The 15974-nt window shown below is 47.6% G+C and overlaps 1 protein-coding gene across 4 annotated transcripts in view; it reads left to right on the top strand.

Moving 5' to 3' along the window:
* Positions 1-15974, top strand: part of PHF20 (PHD finger protein 20) — a 108642-nt gene that overhangs the window by 87160 nt on the left and 5508 nt on the right. For all 4 annotated transcript variants that reach the window (XM_056121154.1, XM_056121152.1, XM_056121151.1 and 1 more), the window contains 4 exons: positions 656-834; positions 6860-6959; positions 11197-11392; positions 13413-13821. In XM_056121154.1, the coding sequence (XP_055977129.1) occupies positions 656-834; positions 6860-6959; positions 11197-11392; positions 13413-13821 (884 nt within the window). The remainder of the gene's footprint in view (positions 1-655; positions 835-6859; positions 6960-11196; positions 11393-13412; positions 13822-15974) is intronic.

The following is a 15974-nucleotide window of genomic DNA, read 5'->3' as shown; positions in this document are numbered from 1 at the left end:
ATGGGCCCTATTTCCCCACTCTGTGATGGATCACAGAAGCATGGAGCCATGAGGTCTGTTCCACTCTCCACCATCTAGAGTTGAGGGGCAGGGAATAGTCGAGCCCATTCCTAGCCTGGAGCGATAGCACAGCGGTAGGGCGTTTGCCTTGCACGCAGCCAACATGGCCGACCTGAATTCGATTCCTCCGCCCCTCTCGGAGAGCCCGGCAAGCTACCGAGAGTATCTTGCCCGCACGGCAGAGCCTGGCAAGCTCCCCGTGACGTATTTGATATGCCAGACACAGTAACAACAAAGTCTCCAATGGAGACGTTACTGGGCCCGCTCGAGCAAATCGACGAACAACGGGAGGGCCTTTACCTTTTACCTTTATTCCTAGCCTGAACTACCTGGGCATGACAGGTGCATCAGTGAAGGCATCCAAGTAGTGCTGGCTGTGGCCTGGAGGTCTGGTGATCCGGGTAGTTCCTGCCTCTGCAGGGCCAGAACAGCACTACATCCTGGGGCCCCCTGCAGTAGAACCATTGGCTCAGGTGACTGCAAATTGCTGAGGGGGCCCTGGGCTACCTGACTATTGGGAGGCCCCCAAGTAAACAAGATTAATATTTTTGATGATGATTTCTAATGGTGACTCTTGTTTCTCCTTTCCTCTCAGAGGAGGATAATCTGAGCATGTCTTCTTCTGAAAGCTTTCTCTGGAGTGATGAGGAGTATGGCCCAGACATTGATGTAACCACCAATCCGGATGAGGAACTGGATGCAGACGAGCGCTACGATTTTGAAGTGGTGCGTTGCATCTGCGAGATCCAGGAAGAAAATGACTTCATGATTCAGGTGGGTGCGGCTTCCAGGACACAGGGCTAGGGAAGTGCATAAGAGTCCCAGGAGGGGCTTTTCAGGGATTACACTTTGAGGCCAGCAGAAAAGCAAGTCCTTGGAGATGCCTTGAAAGGTGGCCGTTGGCAGAGGCAGACAGAGTGTTGCCTCTGCTTCTGCCACTTCCAAATTGCAGACTGGTGTGAGCAGCCCGTAGTCAGAATGGGACAGGGCTGGAGGGACAGTTGTGTGTATCACTCCTACTGTTCGGGGCATGGGGGCCAGCGATAGGCAGTAAGGAGAGGGATGCCAGGGCCACAGGTGCCACTTTAATCTCTGGCTCCAGGGCTCCTCATGGAGGTACATTTCCTTTTCCTTTTCTTCTAGTTCTTAGATTCCACTCTAAGGTACTTGGGAGCTCCTCCCAGTTCTGCTCAGGGCATTATATGATGCTGGAGATCGAATCTGGGCCTCCTACATACAACATGTGCTCTAAGCTCATTAACTATCTTGAAGGGAAGTTTTCTTCAGAGCCTAAAGGATTCGTTTCAGCTTGCTCTTCACGGCTATGTTCTCCATGGAACATATAGCTCACTTGTCTCTTCTTGTCTCTCAGCCTGTGTTTTCTACTCTGGGGACACTCGCATTCTCTCTTGAATACTCACTTCCGCTCTCTTTCCCTTCACATCTTTTTAAGTTTCATTCAGTAAAGCTACCTTTGCTTGAGGTTAGAATCCATCAACATGTATCTTGTTTGCTTCTCTCTATGTTTAAAGAGACAAGCAGGAGACTTGCTTATCTCCACTCTGGAGGAGCGTGTTCTCTCTCTCTCTCTCTCTCTCTCTCTCTCTCTCTCTCACACACACACACACACACACACACACACGTGCTACCTTGTTTCACTTAAAAAAAAATAAACTGTTTCTTATTCTTTATTTCTCTGCCTTTGTGCACTGTCACCACTGTATAATTCTCACACTTTGTTTTTGCATAATACTAGCATGATTTATTATTTTGATATTATTATATAATACCAAAAAAGAGTTCACATAATCATTGCATTCCACTTTGTTGCGAAAACTTTTGGCATAAAATTTACAATGATTTTACCCACAGTACCTTCTGGCCCAATATGAACTTTTTATATTTTGTATTAGAAGTGGGAATGTGAAAAATTGCAAATATTTGTACCTACTTTAAGGTTCAATTCCTCCGTCCCTCTCAGAGAGCTACCAAGAGTATCCCGCCGCACGGCAGAGCCTGGCAAGCTCCCTGTGGCATATTCCACACGCGAAAAACAGTAACAAGAAGTCTCACAATGGAGAAGTTACTGGTGTCCGCTTGAGCAAATCAATGAATGGGAGAACAGTGCTACAGTGCAGTGCTACTTTATTATTTTCTGTCCATTGACTTGTTTTATAGATTTTTTTTGGTTTGTTTTTATAAGGTTAAATAATCAAATGTTAATCACTTGAATCACTTAAGTTGTAACAGTTGCTCCTTAACTGAAAGTTTGTAAACATTTATTTAAAAAAAAAAGTTGTGCAAGTAGTTTATGGTAGTTTCCTCTAGTACTTTTATTTTTTTTGCTTTTTGGGTCACACCCAGTGATGCACAAGGGGTTACTCCTGGTTCATGCACTCAGGAATTACTCTGGAGGTGCTCGGGGGGCCATATGGGATACTGGGAATTGAACCCGAACCCAGGTCAGCCACGTGCAAGGCAAACGCCCCACCCCCTGTGCTATTGCTCCAGCCACTCCTCTAGTACTTTTGAAGTTTTTATTATATTTTTAAACCATGTGAATGCTACATCTACCTGGAATTTACCCTTGTTTATGGCGAGGGCTAAGACTATTCAACTTATACTATGCTCCATACTTCCTTGGAAATGCCACCTTTCCATATGCTATTTTGATATGATTTGCTTGTTATATTCTCTTTTCCATTGAGCCATGCATATACTTTTTTGTTTTATTTTATGTTGGGTTCACACCTGGTGGTGCCCAGGGCTTATTCTTGGCTCTGGACTCAGGGATCACTCCTTGTGGGACTGGGGATTATAGCTGGTGCTGGGGACTAAACCTGGTTTAGCTGCGTGCAAGGTAAGCACCCTACCTGCTGTACTGTGTCTTCTGCCTGAGCTACATAGCTATATAGCTAGATAGATATAGATATATTTGTCCTTTTATAATTCCAATTATTATACTTTTCTTTCTGTTCTTTTTTCTGGGGGTGGTTCCCTGCTGGCATTGTGCAGGGGTCTGGCCATATAGTGCTGGATTGAACATGTGTTCCCTCTGCAGGGTGAGTGCACTCTCCCTTTAATCTAGTTTCATGGCCCCTTTTATTAGTTTTTTGACAGATTTTTTGGTTATATTTTTATTTTTTAATTTTTAGTTTGGGGTTTATATTTTTAGATTTAGCTTCTATCTTTAGTGATGAATCTATTCTTTTATTGGTACTGCATTTATTTATTATGTTTATGTTTGCAGTGCTGGGGATCAAACCCCGGACCTCGAATATTCAAGGCAAGTTCTGTAATGATGTAACTCCCAGCTCCTTAGTGTGTTCTTTGTTTCTGGGTCACACCCAGTGGTGCTCAGGTTTTACTTCTGACCCTGTACTCAGATCACTCCTGGTAGGCTTTGGGGACCATATTGGGTGTCAGAATTTGAACCCAGGCCGGGCTACATGCAAGGCAAATGCCCTGCCCATTTATCGTGCTATTGTTCCAGCCCAGTGTATTTATTTTTAACCCAAAGAGAATTACATCTTTCTGATGATGTCTCTTGCTGTCCAGAAACAGGATACCCTTTACCCCTGATTAAAGTTTCCCTGTGCTTCAAATGACATTTAAAGTTTTTCTTCAGAGAGATTCTGCATGTTCTATTTCTAGATATTCTTAATTTTATCCTAAAACAGTCTTAGAGTTCATCAGTCTTTTTCATTATTATTTTAATTTATTTATGGTTTTGTTTTGGGGCCACACCCAGTGGTGCTCAGGATTTAGTCCTGACTGTGCTCAGGAATCACTTTTTTTTTTCCCCTCACTTTTTGGGTCACACCTGGCGATGCACAGGGGTTACTCCTGGCTCATGCACTCGGGAATTACTCCTGGTGGTGCTCAGGGGACCATATGGGATGCTGGGAATTGAACCCAGGTCGGTCGCATGCAAGGCAAACCTGCTGTGCTGTCCCTCCAGCCCCTTAGGAATCATTCCTGGTGGATCTGGGGGACCATGTGAGGTACCAGATTTGCCTCATGCAAGGCAAGCGCCTCAGCCCCTATAGTGTCACTTATCTCTCTCGTTTACTTTAAAATTTAAATTTTTAAATATTAGTAATGTACTTTCATTAAAAATTATTTTGAATTTTTTAGAGTAAGTTGTATTTGAATCGATTTTGCTGTATCTTAGTTCTTAAGACATAATGTTATGGGTGAGACTGATTTGTCTCTTACTGTTGTTAAGTGGCCATGGGTCCGAGCTCAGCTGCCAGCTGGGACACACAGAGACAGGATAGAATTTTCAAGGCTTTATTCACACACCAGAACACAATCATAAAAGGGACTCCACACTGAGGGCTCTCATACAAGGGATTCCGTGCTGAGGGTTCACAAGCCTAAGGGACTTGGAACCCCAGTTGCCCTCCTCGAGAGGCTCTTAAGCCCTATTGCCCTCCTGCTACGTGCCTTGTCCACCCCTGCCTGTCTGGGTGCCCCCTGCCAGGTGCATTCTCACAGCCCTGAGCCAGTAAGCAGAGGGTACAGAAGTGAAATGGAGCGGTTAACACATCTTTTTACTCACTTGAGTCATCCTTGTTATCTGTGGTCAGATTTCTGGGCATTTATGTTTATGCCCTTGGAGTCTGGAATGTTTTCTTACTAGATTGTAAGCTCATGACCCTAAGGCGCAAAATGGAGTCTGGCTTTCCAAAATGGAGGCGCTGTGGTCCTGTTTCTCTCGGTTATGTCCTTTCAACTATTATTTTCTTTTCTTCTGCTAACCGTCTTTGTTGCTCTGTACCCTCTACCTCCACCTGAGTTTCCTCATCTGTGAAGTCCAGGTTCGAGATTCATCTTACCCTGTAGCCTCCTGTTCTGCTTTGTGTGCTCCTGGTGATTCTGGTTGTAATTGGCTTCCTGGGATTTATTTGTGCCCACGATGTCCTGTTGATGTTGGGTCCTCACTGACCCCAAGAGGCTGAGGACCGTCTGAGGTCTGGACTTGCTACCCTTGTTCTGGATTGGTCGCTCCTCTGCAGACCTTGTCTGAGCTCATTATCCATAGTCCAGGGCCATCCATCTGCGCAGGTAGTTCATTGCTCAGGGCCATGGTTGGGAACTCCTGGGAATGTCCCTATCTCGGCTTTGGCATCTGCTTTTCCTCTCCGTACCCTCTGCGGCCCTCTTGGCCCTTTGGCTCACTCTCCTGAGGTCCTTCCACCGCCCCCAGAGCTCCCTTCATTGTCTGCTCCTTCCTTTCCCCCACTCCTCTTCCCCTTCTCTCTTCAGCTTGTGGAAACTAGAAGCTTTAAGAACTGGATTTTTTTGAGAGATAGTTCAGGAGGTCAGGTGCTTGTCTTGTACCCCACAAACCTCCTTTCGATCCCTGGCATCACCACATGCCACACAAAATTAGGTTTGCCATCAGCCAAATTTGGGTTCTTGGCTTCTGACCCTAGCTCTGTCTGACTTCAGCTATGTTTCTCAGCCATTGCCCATGGGGAAGTCCAGGGAGACCTCAATGGAAAATGGCACAAGTGGAGCACCACAACGTAAAACTCGGGGGTCAAGGAAGGATTTCAGGCTGGAAGGGGACCACTGTTCAGAAAGGCTGGGAAGTTAGTGTGGCCTGCCACACACAGCCACTCCAGGAGGCACTGAAGTGACTCGCTTGACCACTCCCAGATACAACAAGCTTTTAATATAGAAAGCTTTGCCTTGGGCCCTGGCATGGGATGGAGCCTTTGGTACATGACCCATTGTTTTCCCCAAACAGCCCCCAAAGGCAGATAGGAAAAGTATTTCATTTTGCATATGGGAAAACAGGTCCAGGGAGAAGTGGCCTTTGCAAGTCCCACAGCTGAGCCAGGACCCGGACTCAGGTGTGTGTCAGTCCAGCTAGCTTGGCTCTGAGGACTTGAGCAAGTCTTTCTCCTTAAAATCTAATCAGGAAGATGAAAGCCTTTAGAAATGGGAGTGAAAGCAGGCTTTTTTTATTTTTCTTTTCCTGAGGCAGTGGGGGAGTACTACTTTTGTGTTTTCTGGTTTTGGGCCTTCACTCAGCTGTGTGCTCAGGGGCTACTCCTGGCTCTGTATTCACGAATCATACCTGGCAAGCTTGGGAGACCACATGGGGTTCCAGGAATCTCACCCAGGTCTGCCATGTGCAGGGCAAGTGCTCTACCCACTGTACACTCACTCCGGTCCCTCAAAATGCACTGTTAATTTAGCAGTTTATCCGGGCTTTCCAGTCCAGTGGCCACTGTCCTCATTAGCTAAAGCACTTAACCTGTGGTTAGTGGGACCACTTTTTTTGTTGTTGTTGTTTTGGGGTCAAGCTCAGGGGCTATTGCATGTTTGGTTCTGGAGGGACCGTGCAGTTTTGGAGAACAATGCATGTGCACAGCTCATTCAGCTAGCCCAGCCCTCATTTTAAAATTTAATTTTATTTTTTGTATGGTTTGGGGCCACACTTGATGGTGCTCAGGACCACTTCCACCTCTGCGCTTGAGGGACTTCACAGTGCTGACTGTCAAACCCAGGCCTTCTATATACAAAACACATGCTCAGCCCATTGAACCATCTTGCCAGCCCGTGGGTAGGATCTGAGCTTTAACTTGAGGGTTAAACGTGGAGGAGACCCATGGCTGGAATATTGGGCAGTGCAGGTTTCCTGGGAGGTTCCTCTCAGCTCCCCCAGAAGTGGGCTCTTTCCCTCCCTTCCCTCCCGCGACCTGCTTCCCTGCACACATAGGTCTTAGATTTGGATTCTGGATAACTCCTGAGTTTAATTTTCTTGCTGCTTTCATTCTCACAGTGTGAAGAGTGCCAGTGCTGGCAGCATGGGGTCTGCATGGGATTACTGGAAGAAAATGTGCCTGAGAAATACACCTGCTATATTTGCCAAGACCCTCCAGGTAGAGATTTCTGGAGTCAGTGATATGCACAGTGTGTAGCCTTTCCTTAGACAGCTGGCCAGACGCAGCAGGAGCCTGCGCCATGTGAGATGCCCTTCCTGAGCGCCAGCCCGACTCCTGCTCCCTCCCCCGCTGCTGCTGCTGTGTGAAGAGCTTCACTGTGTGAAGAGATTCTCAGCCGTTGCCTACCTGCACACTGCCTCGGGCCCATGGGCTGACAGTGGAAGACTACTGGCCTACTGGAATTTTCCCTTCGTTGGTGCTGAAAATCTGATAATAGGAAATCTACCCTCTTAAGTCTTTAGGTTTACAGTACAGCACTGTTAACTATATGCACACTGTCCTATATACCACAGGTTTTTAAATGTCATCATATTGCAAGACAGATTTTATAAAAACTACAGAATGTTTTGCAGATTTGGGTGTCAGGCTGTATAGAGGCCCTGCTAATGATCTTAGGTCCTGTTTTAGAAAGTGTTTTCTTTTTCTTTTAGAGTTCCTGAGCAATAGTACAATGGGTAGGGCATTGTCCCCGGCATCCCATATGGTCCCCTGAGCACTACCAGGAGTAATTCCTGAGTGCAGAGCCAGGATGACCCCTGAGAATATATATGGATTGCTCAGGGGTCACATATATGTGTATACACTCACACACACAAATATATATATATATATCTCCTCACCAGGCTGTTTTCACTCGGGGTGCCCCAGAGGGAGGCAGGTGAGAGCCCTCCCCACCCCAAGGGACCCAGCCCCGGCAGCCAGCCTCCAACCTCCACTACCCAACCACCGCCACGCTCCAGGCCACTTTCCACACGGTCAGGCCGAGCCTCACATATGAGTGAACATATTCCTGGACACATCATAAGACACTCCCTACCCATTTTCCATAATTACCACACCATATATGATAGAAAATACACACACACACACACACACACACACACACACACACACACACACACTTCTTGGAGAGCCTGGCAAGCTACCGAGAGTATCCCTCCCACATGGCAGACTGGCACGCTCCCCATGGCATATTTGATATGCCAAAAACAGTAATACGGGCTGGAGCAATAGCACAGCGGGTAAGGCGCTTGCCTTGCACGTGGCTGACCCGGGTTCGATTCCCAGCATCCCATATGGTCCCCTGAGCACCGCCAGGAGTAATTCCTGAGTGCAGAGCCAGGTGTGACCAAAAAGCAAAAAAAAAAAAAAAAAAAACCACAGTAATAATAATAATGGGTCTCATTCCCCTAACCCTGAAAGAGCCTCCAATATGTTGGGAAAGATGAGTAAAGAGAGGCTGCTAAAATGTCAGGGCTGGGATGAATGGAGACGTTACTGACGCCTGCTCAAGTAAATCGAAGAACAATGGGATAACAGTGATACAGTGATATATATATATATATATATATATATATATATATATATATATATATTTCTGATGGGCCTGTGGGCTCAGCCCTTGACTTTCCAGAGCTGTTGCAGGATTTGAAAACTGCCTTCTCCCCCTAGTGGCATCTCTCCCTCATTGCTCCATTGCCTGTGGGGAGAAAAAGGAAAGGTTGGGTTTTGTGGATCCTGTCTGCCTGCCAGAACAGTGAACCGGTACCTTAGTGGGATCAGTTGGGAGGTTCACTGTCACATTGCAGGCTAGCTCCTCTTTTGAGTGCCCCTTTCCAGAAATCTCACATGGATTCTATTTGTTCTTGCTGTCAATGGGGTCTTTCCATGTCTTTCTTCATTCCTATAGATTTCTCTCTTGGGTTTCAGCACTGTGATCCCCTTAGTGCTAGGTATTCCATGAGAGCCTCGCTTTTATTACCTTTTATTCCTGTGAGGTGAGCCTGGTAGGAATGTAGGAATGTCCCTTTTTTTTTTCCTCTGAGAAAGAAATTGATGCTCAGTGTATCAGTGGCTTTCCTAACCTCATAATGCAAACTGGATAGATTTTCTTTTCTATTCTTTTCTTTTTTGCACCACACCCAGCATCGCTTAGAGCTTACTCCTGGCTTTGTGCTCAGGGATTGAACCCAGGTCAGTTGCTTGCAAGCACATGTTACTCTACCATCTCTCTAACTCTCATAAAGCAAATTGGAAGGAGAACTCACTTATGGAGTCAAATCTCTTGATAATACTGGCAGTCTAGGGAAGAACTGGTCGCCACAATCTATTTCCAATAAGTAGGTTCCCCATGTAGCCTGAAACCTCTGTTGTGACGCATGTCACTTGTAGATGAGTCCATAGGTAGAGAGGAATCTAATTGTCATAAGGAAAGAATGTTGGAAGATTAGTCCGTGAGTCATAGAATAGTCTGGAGTGGCAGGATCTCAGAGACGAGTTAGCACAGCCCCAGCATTTGATAAATACAGGTGTAGCATTCTCAGATCAGCCTGCCAAGTAGTGTTAAGAATTAGTGTTTCTGACTTGTTTTGTTTTGGTCTGGAACCACACCTGGCAAAAATCAGGTGTTCATCCTGGCTCTGTGCTCAGGAATTATTCCTGGTGGTGCTTGGAGGACTATATGGGATGCCAGGGATTGAACCCTGTCAGCTGCATGCAAGGCAAACACCATCACTCAGGGCCCCATCTCTGGCCTTTGTTTTGTAAAACAAGGGGCACTCTGGATCTCTTCCAGGCCCCTCCTGCCAGCGCCTTCCAGCACACACCAGTGTGTGATCCCCAGGGCTCCTCAGGGCTTTGTCTTGCTGCTCCCTCTAGTTCTCTCTTCATAGATATCAAGCAAATCTCTCTCATCAATTCCTATGCACTTTCTGAACATTTATAACCAATTTCCAATATTGAATAGCTTTCTCCTTAATTAAATACTCATCATCACTTTTCAAGACTGTTTTTCTCTGCAGCATCTTGGCCCAAAAGTTTAACTAACAGATGTTACTTTTAGGGGCCAGAGTGATATAGAGTGCTAGGGCACATGCCTTACACACAGCCAACTTTGGTCCCCTTCCTGGCACCTGTTATCATTCCCTAAGTCCTGCCAGGCGTGATCTCTGAGTGCCGGGAGTGAGTCCTAAGCACAGCCAAGTATGGCCCCAAAACAGACAATAAAATAATACAGTTAAGATAAACTTTAAGGTAGCTTTGTTGTTGTTGTTGTTTGTTTGTTTTTGGGCCACAGGGAGCATTCCTGGTTTCCTTTGGGGCCATTGGGATTCTGGGATGAAATCCTTATTGGTATCTTACAAGGCATGTGCCTTACCTGCTATACTATCTCTATCTCTCTGCCCCCTACCCCAACCAAAATTACTTCTTATTAAGATACCATGATTTACAAAGTTATTTATAGTATAGTTCCAGGTATACAATGTTCTGACACCAATCCTACCACCAGTAGCAATTCAGCCCCCCTCCACCCTCAAGGTGTCTTTAACAAAATCAAGACTTATATGTGATTTTGTAAAGCCAGAAGAACAGTCTGATTAGGGATTCTTTGGGTTGTGTTAGGTTTTTAAAAAAGCAGAGAAAGCTGTTCACTGGTCTTGGAGAGCAGAAAACCCAGGCAGGTCTCGTGCCTGTGTGTTCCAGCTCTCCTCATAGGTCCTTGTAATGATCAAGGCCTCTGAGGTCTTTGACTCGTCTGTCATTGTAATAGAGCCCGAGAAGGAAAGGATCAGTTCATGTGTCTAGTTAGGGGGTCGGTTGGTGGTAGTTGGAGGGTAACTTGTAGCTTTATCCCCACTTTTGATGAATCTCAAGACCTCAAGGACTGGCAATGTGGCTTAGGAGTAAAACAGTTGCCATGCACGTGAAAGGTCCTGGGTTCAACCCCTGATGCCTCAACAAAATAAAAGAAACCCATCTCCAAACTCTTTTTACTAGACAGTGATAATCAACCCTCAACAAAAGGACTCCTTCTCTTTTTGATTTTTAATGGGGTTAGGGCCAGAAAAGTTGCCAAAATAGGTTCAAGAACTTCATTTTTTCTTCCTGCAAAGTCATCGAATAGGAGACAGGAGATGCTACTTGAATTTAAAGAGATAATTTAAAGCTATTCCTGCTTCATGTTGGAGATGAGGGACTTTCCATACCCTGCAGCCCTTCTGTATTCCAAACACCAAGTAGAGAAACCAGCCTATTGTGGGTGCCAGGTCAATGGCGATTGGACAGATGAATACATTCCATTCGTTTATGGGTGTGAGGGATTATTGTGCAGCGGTGAAACCGTCCGTTTCCCTTCAGACCATGTATTCTCAACCCTCTCCTGTCTCTGCATTAGGTCAGAGACCCGGCTTCAAGTACTGGTATGACAAGGAGTGGTTGAGCAGGGGCCATATGCACGGCTTGGCGTTTTTAGAAGAGAACTACTCCCACCAGAATGCCAAGAAGATTGTAGCCACCCACCAGCTTCTCGGCGATGTGCAGAGAGTGATCGAGGTCCTGCATGGCCTGCAGCTCAAGATGAGCATCTTGCAGTAAGTGTGGCCCCTGCAGCTCTGGAGCAGGCCTGACTTCCGCACAATCTGGGGCAGAGGAAGTGAAGCCGGGGCTGTGTGCCCCGCTCACACTCAATAGGGGGGCAGAGGTGGGTGGCTCGATACAGGGCTTGGGGCAGCGGAGAGGAGGTAGAGCTATCATTGGTTGGTTGGTTGGTTTTGTTTTGGGGCCACACCTGGCAGTAATCAGGACTTACGCCTGTCTCTGTGCCCCGGGAACGCTCCTGGTGGGGTTCATGGGACTGTATATGGTTCCATGGGATTCAAACTTAGGTCAGCCACGTGCAGAGCAAGCACCTATGCTATCGGTGCAACCTCACCCCTGCCTGCTCCAGTGCCAGACCAGCTCTCATTGGTTTTCCTGCTGAGGTGAACCAAATCAAGTGTCAGCCATGGATCAGAGGGTGTCAGAGACTGTTCCTTAGATTTTTTGTAAAATTGGAAAATTTAACCCAGTATTGTCCAAATAAATCTCTTTAATAAAATGTCAGAAAGCTAGATGGGAAGGAAGTGGTCCTTGAGAAAAACTTCAGTGGATGCTCCTTCTGGTAAAGTTGGCTACATTTATCTTTTGTGGATTCTGTTAGGTGATGTTGTGTTTCTTTAGATCTTTCATCTTCTAAATTGTGTGTGTGTGTGTGTGTGTGTGTGTGCGCGCACGCACGCGCACACACATGCGCACTTAGTGACTACTCCGGGCTCTGTGCTTGAATGTTGTTCCCAGTGATGTTCATGGGACAATGCAGTGCTGAGAATTGAGCCTGGGTCTCCCACATGAGAAATATCTTTCTTGCTCCTAGATCGTTCATCTTTATGTTTCTTTATGTTTCTCAGGGGAACACAGAGGTAGGGACGGCTGAGTGACTGCACCCAGCTTGGGACAGCCACGGGGTAAAGGTCCCACAGCCACCTGCAGTCCTACCTGTCTGTGCCCGCACAAATGGCCCATTTTCGTGGCCTCTTGCTTGGCAAACAGTTTGTAGCCAGATGCCCAGAGTGGAGCCGTTCTCCCTAGTGAACAGATCACATTACATAGCTTGTATTATAATTAATTGTAACAAAAAGACACAGAAGGCCTGGGAGATAGCTCAAAGAGTTGATGCACAGGTTTTACATGTGAAAGGTCAGATTCAGTCCCCAGCATTGGGTCCGCCAAGCAAAACTGAAACAACTCCAGAGCAGTGAGCAGAGAGTAGCCTCAGCACCACCAGGCGTGAGCCCCAAAAGAAAAAGAACAGACAACAAAAAACCGGAAACACAGGATAGAAACTATCAGAGCTCCACTCTAAGAGTAGTTGTCTGTGAAGTTAGTTTTAGTTTCATAAATGGAAGTGATATAAAATGTATTTCTTACTGTGAATGAAATACATATATTTAGAAGTCACTACTTTAGATAAAGTTCACCTTTCAACTCTCTCTCCTCACCATCCATAACTTCCCTTATAACCGATGCTCATCAAACAGAAGGGGAGAGGGGGTTGGAGCCATAGTACAGCAGGGAAGGTGGCAGCCTTGCATGTGGCTGACCAGATTCGATCCCTGGCATCACACATAGTTCCCCAAGCCCGCCAGTGAGGAGTAAACCATGAGTACTGCTGAGTGAGTATCCCTGAGTGAGGAGTAAACCATGAGTACTGCTGGTTTGGCGCCAAGATGAAAGAGGGAGGGAATGAGGGAAGGAAACAGGGAAGGAAGGAAGGGAGGGAGGGAGAGAGGATGGAGCTGAAGGAACCAGTGGGTTTGTGTATGGTCATTGGTGACCAAAGCTCAAAGCTGGGCAGGCAGTGCCCTCCAAGGCTTTCTGGAAGCATTCCAAGACAGCTGCGAGGCACATTAGTTCACTGAGATGTTTAGAGATGCCAGAGGCCTTTTCAATCATCACCAGGTATGGGACCCAAAAGAAAGAAGAACAAAAGAAGAAGTGTGTGTGCTGGGGGCGGTGGGGCTTGCGGAGTCCCCGCAGTGGTTCCACAGCCTCTTCCTGTTGCGTTCCCAACAGGAGCAGAGAACATCCCGATCTGCAGTTCTGGTGCCAGCCTTGGAAACAGAACTCAGGGGAGGTGTGCTCTCACTCAAAGCACCTCCACGGCCTGGAAGCCAAGTGCCCGGAGGAGGCCCCGAGCTATCGGACTTTGAACGGAGGGCTGGCGGAGAAGCCCCTGGGCCTGGCCCTGCCACGCTCCGTGGAGGAGTCGTACATCACCAGTGAGCACTGCTACCAGAAGCCGCGCGCCTACTACCCCGCTGTGGAGCAGAAGCTGGTGGTGGAGACCCGGGGTGCGTCCCTGGACCAGGCGGTTAGCCCCCTCCATGAGAATGGGGACGACTCCCTCTCCCCACGCCTCGGCTGGCCTCTTGACCAAGACCGGACTCGAGGGGACAGCGAGTCCAAACCCGGCTCTCCCAAGGTAGGCGGCTCTCTCGTGCCTCACGCAGTGCTCCTAGCTGCTCCTCCTGGGGGCTGGCGGCCTGTGGGAGATAGCTACTAAAGCCACATGGATTTAAGTTTGTTTATCAGAGTTTTTCTTAGTGCTAACGTGGGTGTAAAGCCAGGCAAGCCCCTTGTAAACAAAGATTATTGGTTCTAGGAAACACCCACAAAATAACAATCAATATGGTTGGGAGGGGTTGGAGCGATAGCACAGTGGTAGGGCATTTGCCTTGTACGCAGCCAACATGGCCGACCCGAGTTCGATTCCTCCGCCCCTCTCGGAGAGTCCGGCAAGCTACCGAGAGTATCTTGCCCGCATGGCAAAGCCTGGCAAGCTCCCCATGACGTATTCGATATACCAAACACAGTAACAACAAAGTCTCCAATGGAGACGTTACTGGGCCCGCTCGAGCAAATCGAACCGATGAACGGAGGACAGTGATGGTTGGGAGGAGAAAGGAGTAGCCAGGACTGTTGGTTGCTGCTTAACCAGCAGAAAGACCTGAGGTGGAGAGAGAGCACAGCGGATAGGACGCTTGCTGGGTGTGGACCCCAAACAATAACAACTTAGGGCTGAGGCGATAGCACAGCAGATAGGGTGTTTGCCTTGCATGCGGCCAATCCAGGTTCGATTCCCAGCATCCCATGGTCCCCTGAGCAGTGCCCAGAGTAATTCCTGAGTGCAGAGCCAGGAGTGACCCCTGAGCATCGCCAGGTGTGACCCAAAAAGAAAAAAGTAACAACCAAAAAGAAAAGTGGAACTGAGTTAGGAAAATGAATTTTTCCTTGAATTTTATAATTGTCCCTTGGTCCTTGTTAACCTGAGGCAAGAATGTGGCTTTATTCCGACTCTCCAATTCCCCGTCCTGATTGGACAACAGCCCTTCATTGCCCAGTGCTCGCTACCCTTAGGGGGTTATTATTCAGGCCACTGCCTTATGGAGCCCCCTTATGCCATTCTCCTTGCCTCGGTGTCTCCTGCTAGTCCTCAGTTATCGTTGAGGCGCCATGAGATTCAAGAACTCCACCCTTGTTCTTCCTTTTCCCATGGAACATACCCTGTGGGTTGTTGGTGGCAGCATTATGATTGTATTACATTACATTGCTTCCTGATGCACAGAGGGAGCCTCTGAAATAGAAGCCCCGTGGCCTGTAGCTCGTCCATACAGTGCTGAGCGAGACTGGGAATGACAGATCCAATTTCTAGACAGACACAGCCACCTGCTGTATAATGTCTTTGTTTTGTTTTTGTGTGCCAACCCCCAGAAGTGCTCACAACTTTCTCTTGACTTTGCTCAAGAGTTACTCCTAGCAGTGGTCAAGGAACCATCTGCAGTGCTGGGGAATAAACTGGGTCAGCTACTGGGTCTTTTCGAGACGAAACACTGTGCCCGTGTAGTGTTCTCTGAGCAGGTGACTTCTCCTCCTGGAAGTGCTCCTCCCCACTTCTCGACAGTGGTTGTGTCCAGTTCAGCCAAGTGACCGTGCAGTGTGCTGCGGAGGCTCTCAGCACATTGCCTTGCACGTAGTCCTAAATAAATATTAGCTTGAATCAGTTTGTTTTAGGGGCCATACGTGGCAGTGCTCAGAGCTTACTTTTAGCTCTCTGCTCAGGGGGTCTCTCTTGGCATAGCATAAGGGGCTATATGGGGTGCGGGAGTGGAACCCAGGTCTGCTGTGAGCAAGGCAAGTATCCTCAGCGTTGCACTGTCTGTGGCCCTAGAATCGGTTTCATTTCAGCTGCGTGAAAGGTGGAGGTCACAGGCCCAGGAAAGGGTTACGACCTTACTGCGAGGTCAGCCACCTAATAGTGCATCTGGCCATTAACAGAAAACCAGGAAACTGAAAACCAGGCCAGGCAGCCAGAGTAAAGATGCCCTTTCATCAATGGCAAGCTGGCTAAGCTGGCTCGGTGTGTTCCTGTCAACCTTACATTTTTTCATCCTCAGCAACCTCTCAGGGTTGAGGAGGGGCCAGAGAGATAGTGCAGGAGGTAAGGCATTTGCCTTGCCAGAGGCCAACCCAGGTTCAGTCCCCAGCACCACATAATGATCTGAACACTCCCAGGAGTCACTCCTGAGCACAGAGCCAGGAACAGCCACCGAGTACTACTAGGGGTGCCCCCCCACC

Source organism: Sorex fumeus, unplaced genomic scaffold (assembly GCF_029834395.1).
Source record: "Sorex fumeus unplaced genomic scaffold, SorFum_2.1 ptg000044l, whole genome shotgun sequence".
NCBI classification, from domain to species: domain Eukaryota; kingdom Metazoa; phylum Chordata; class Mammalia; order Eulipotyphla; family Soricidae; genus Sorex; species Sorex fumeus.
This window is presented reverse-complemented; position numbering and strand designations above follow the sequence as displayed.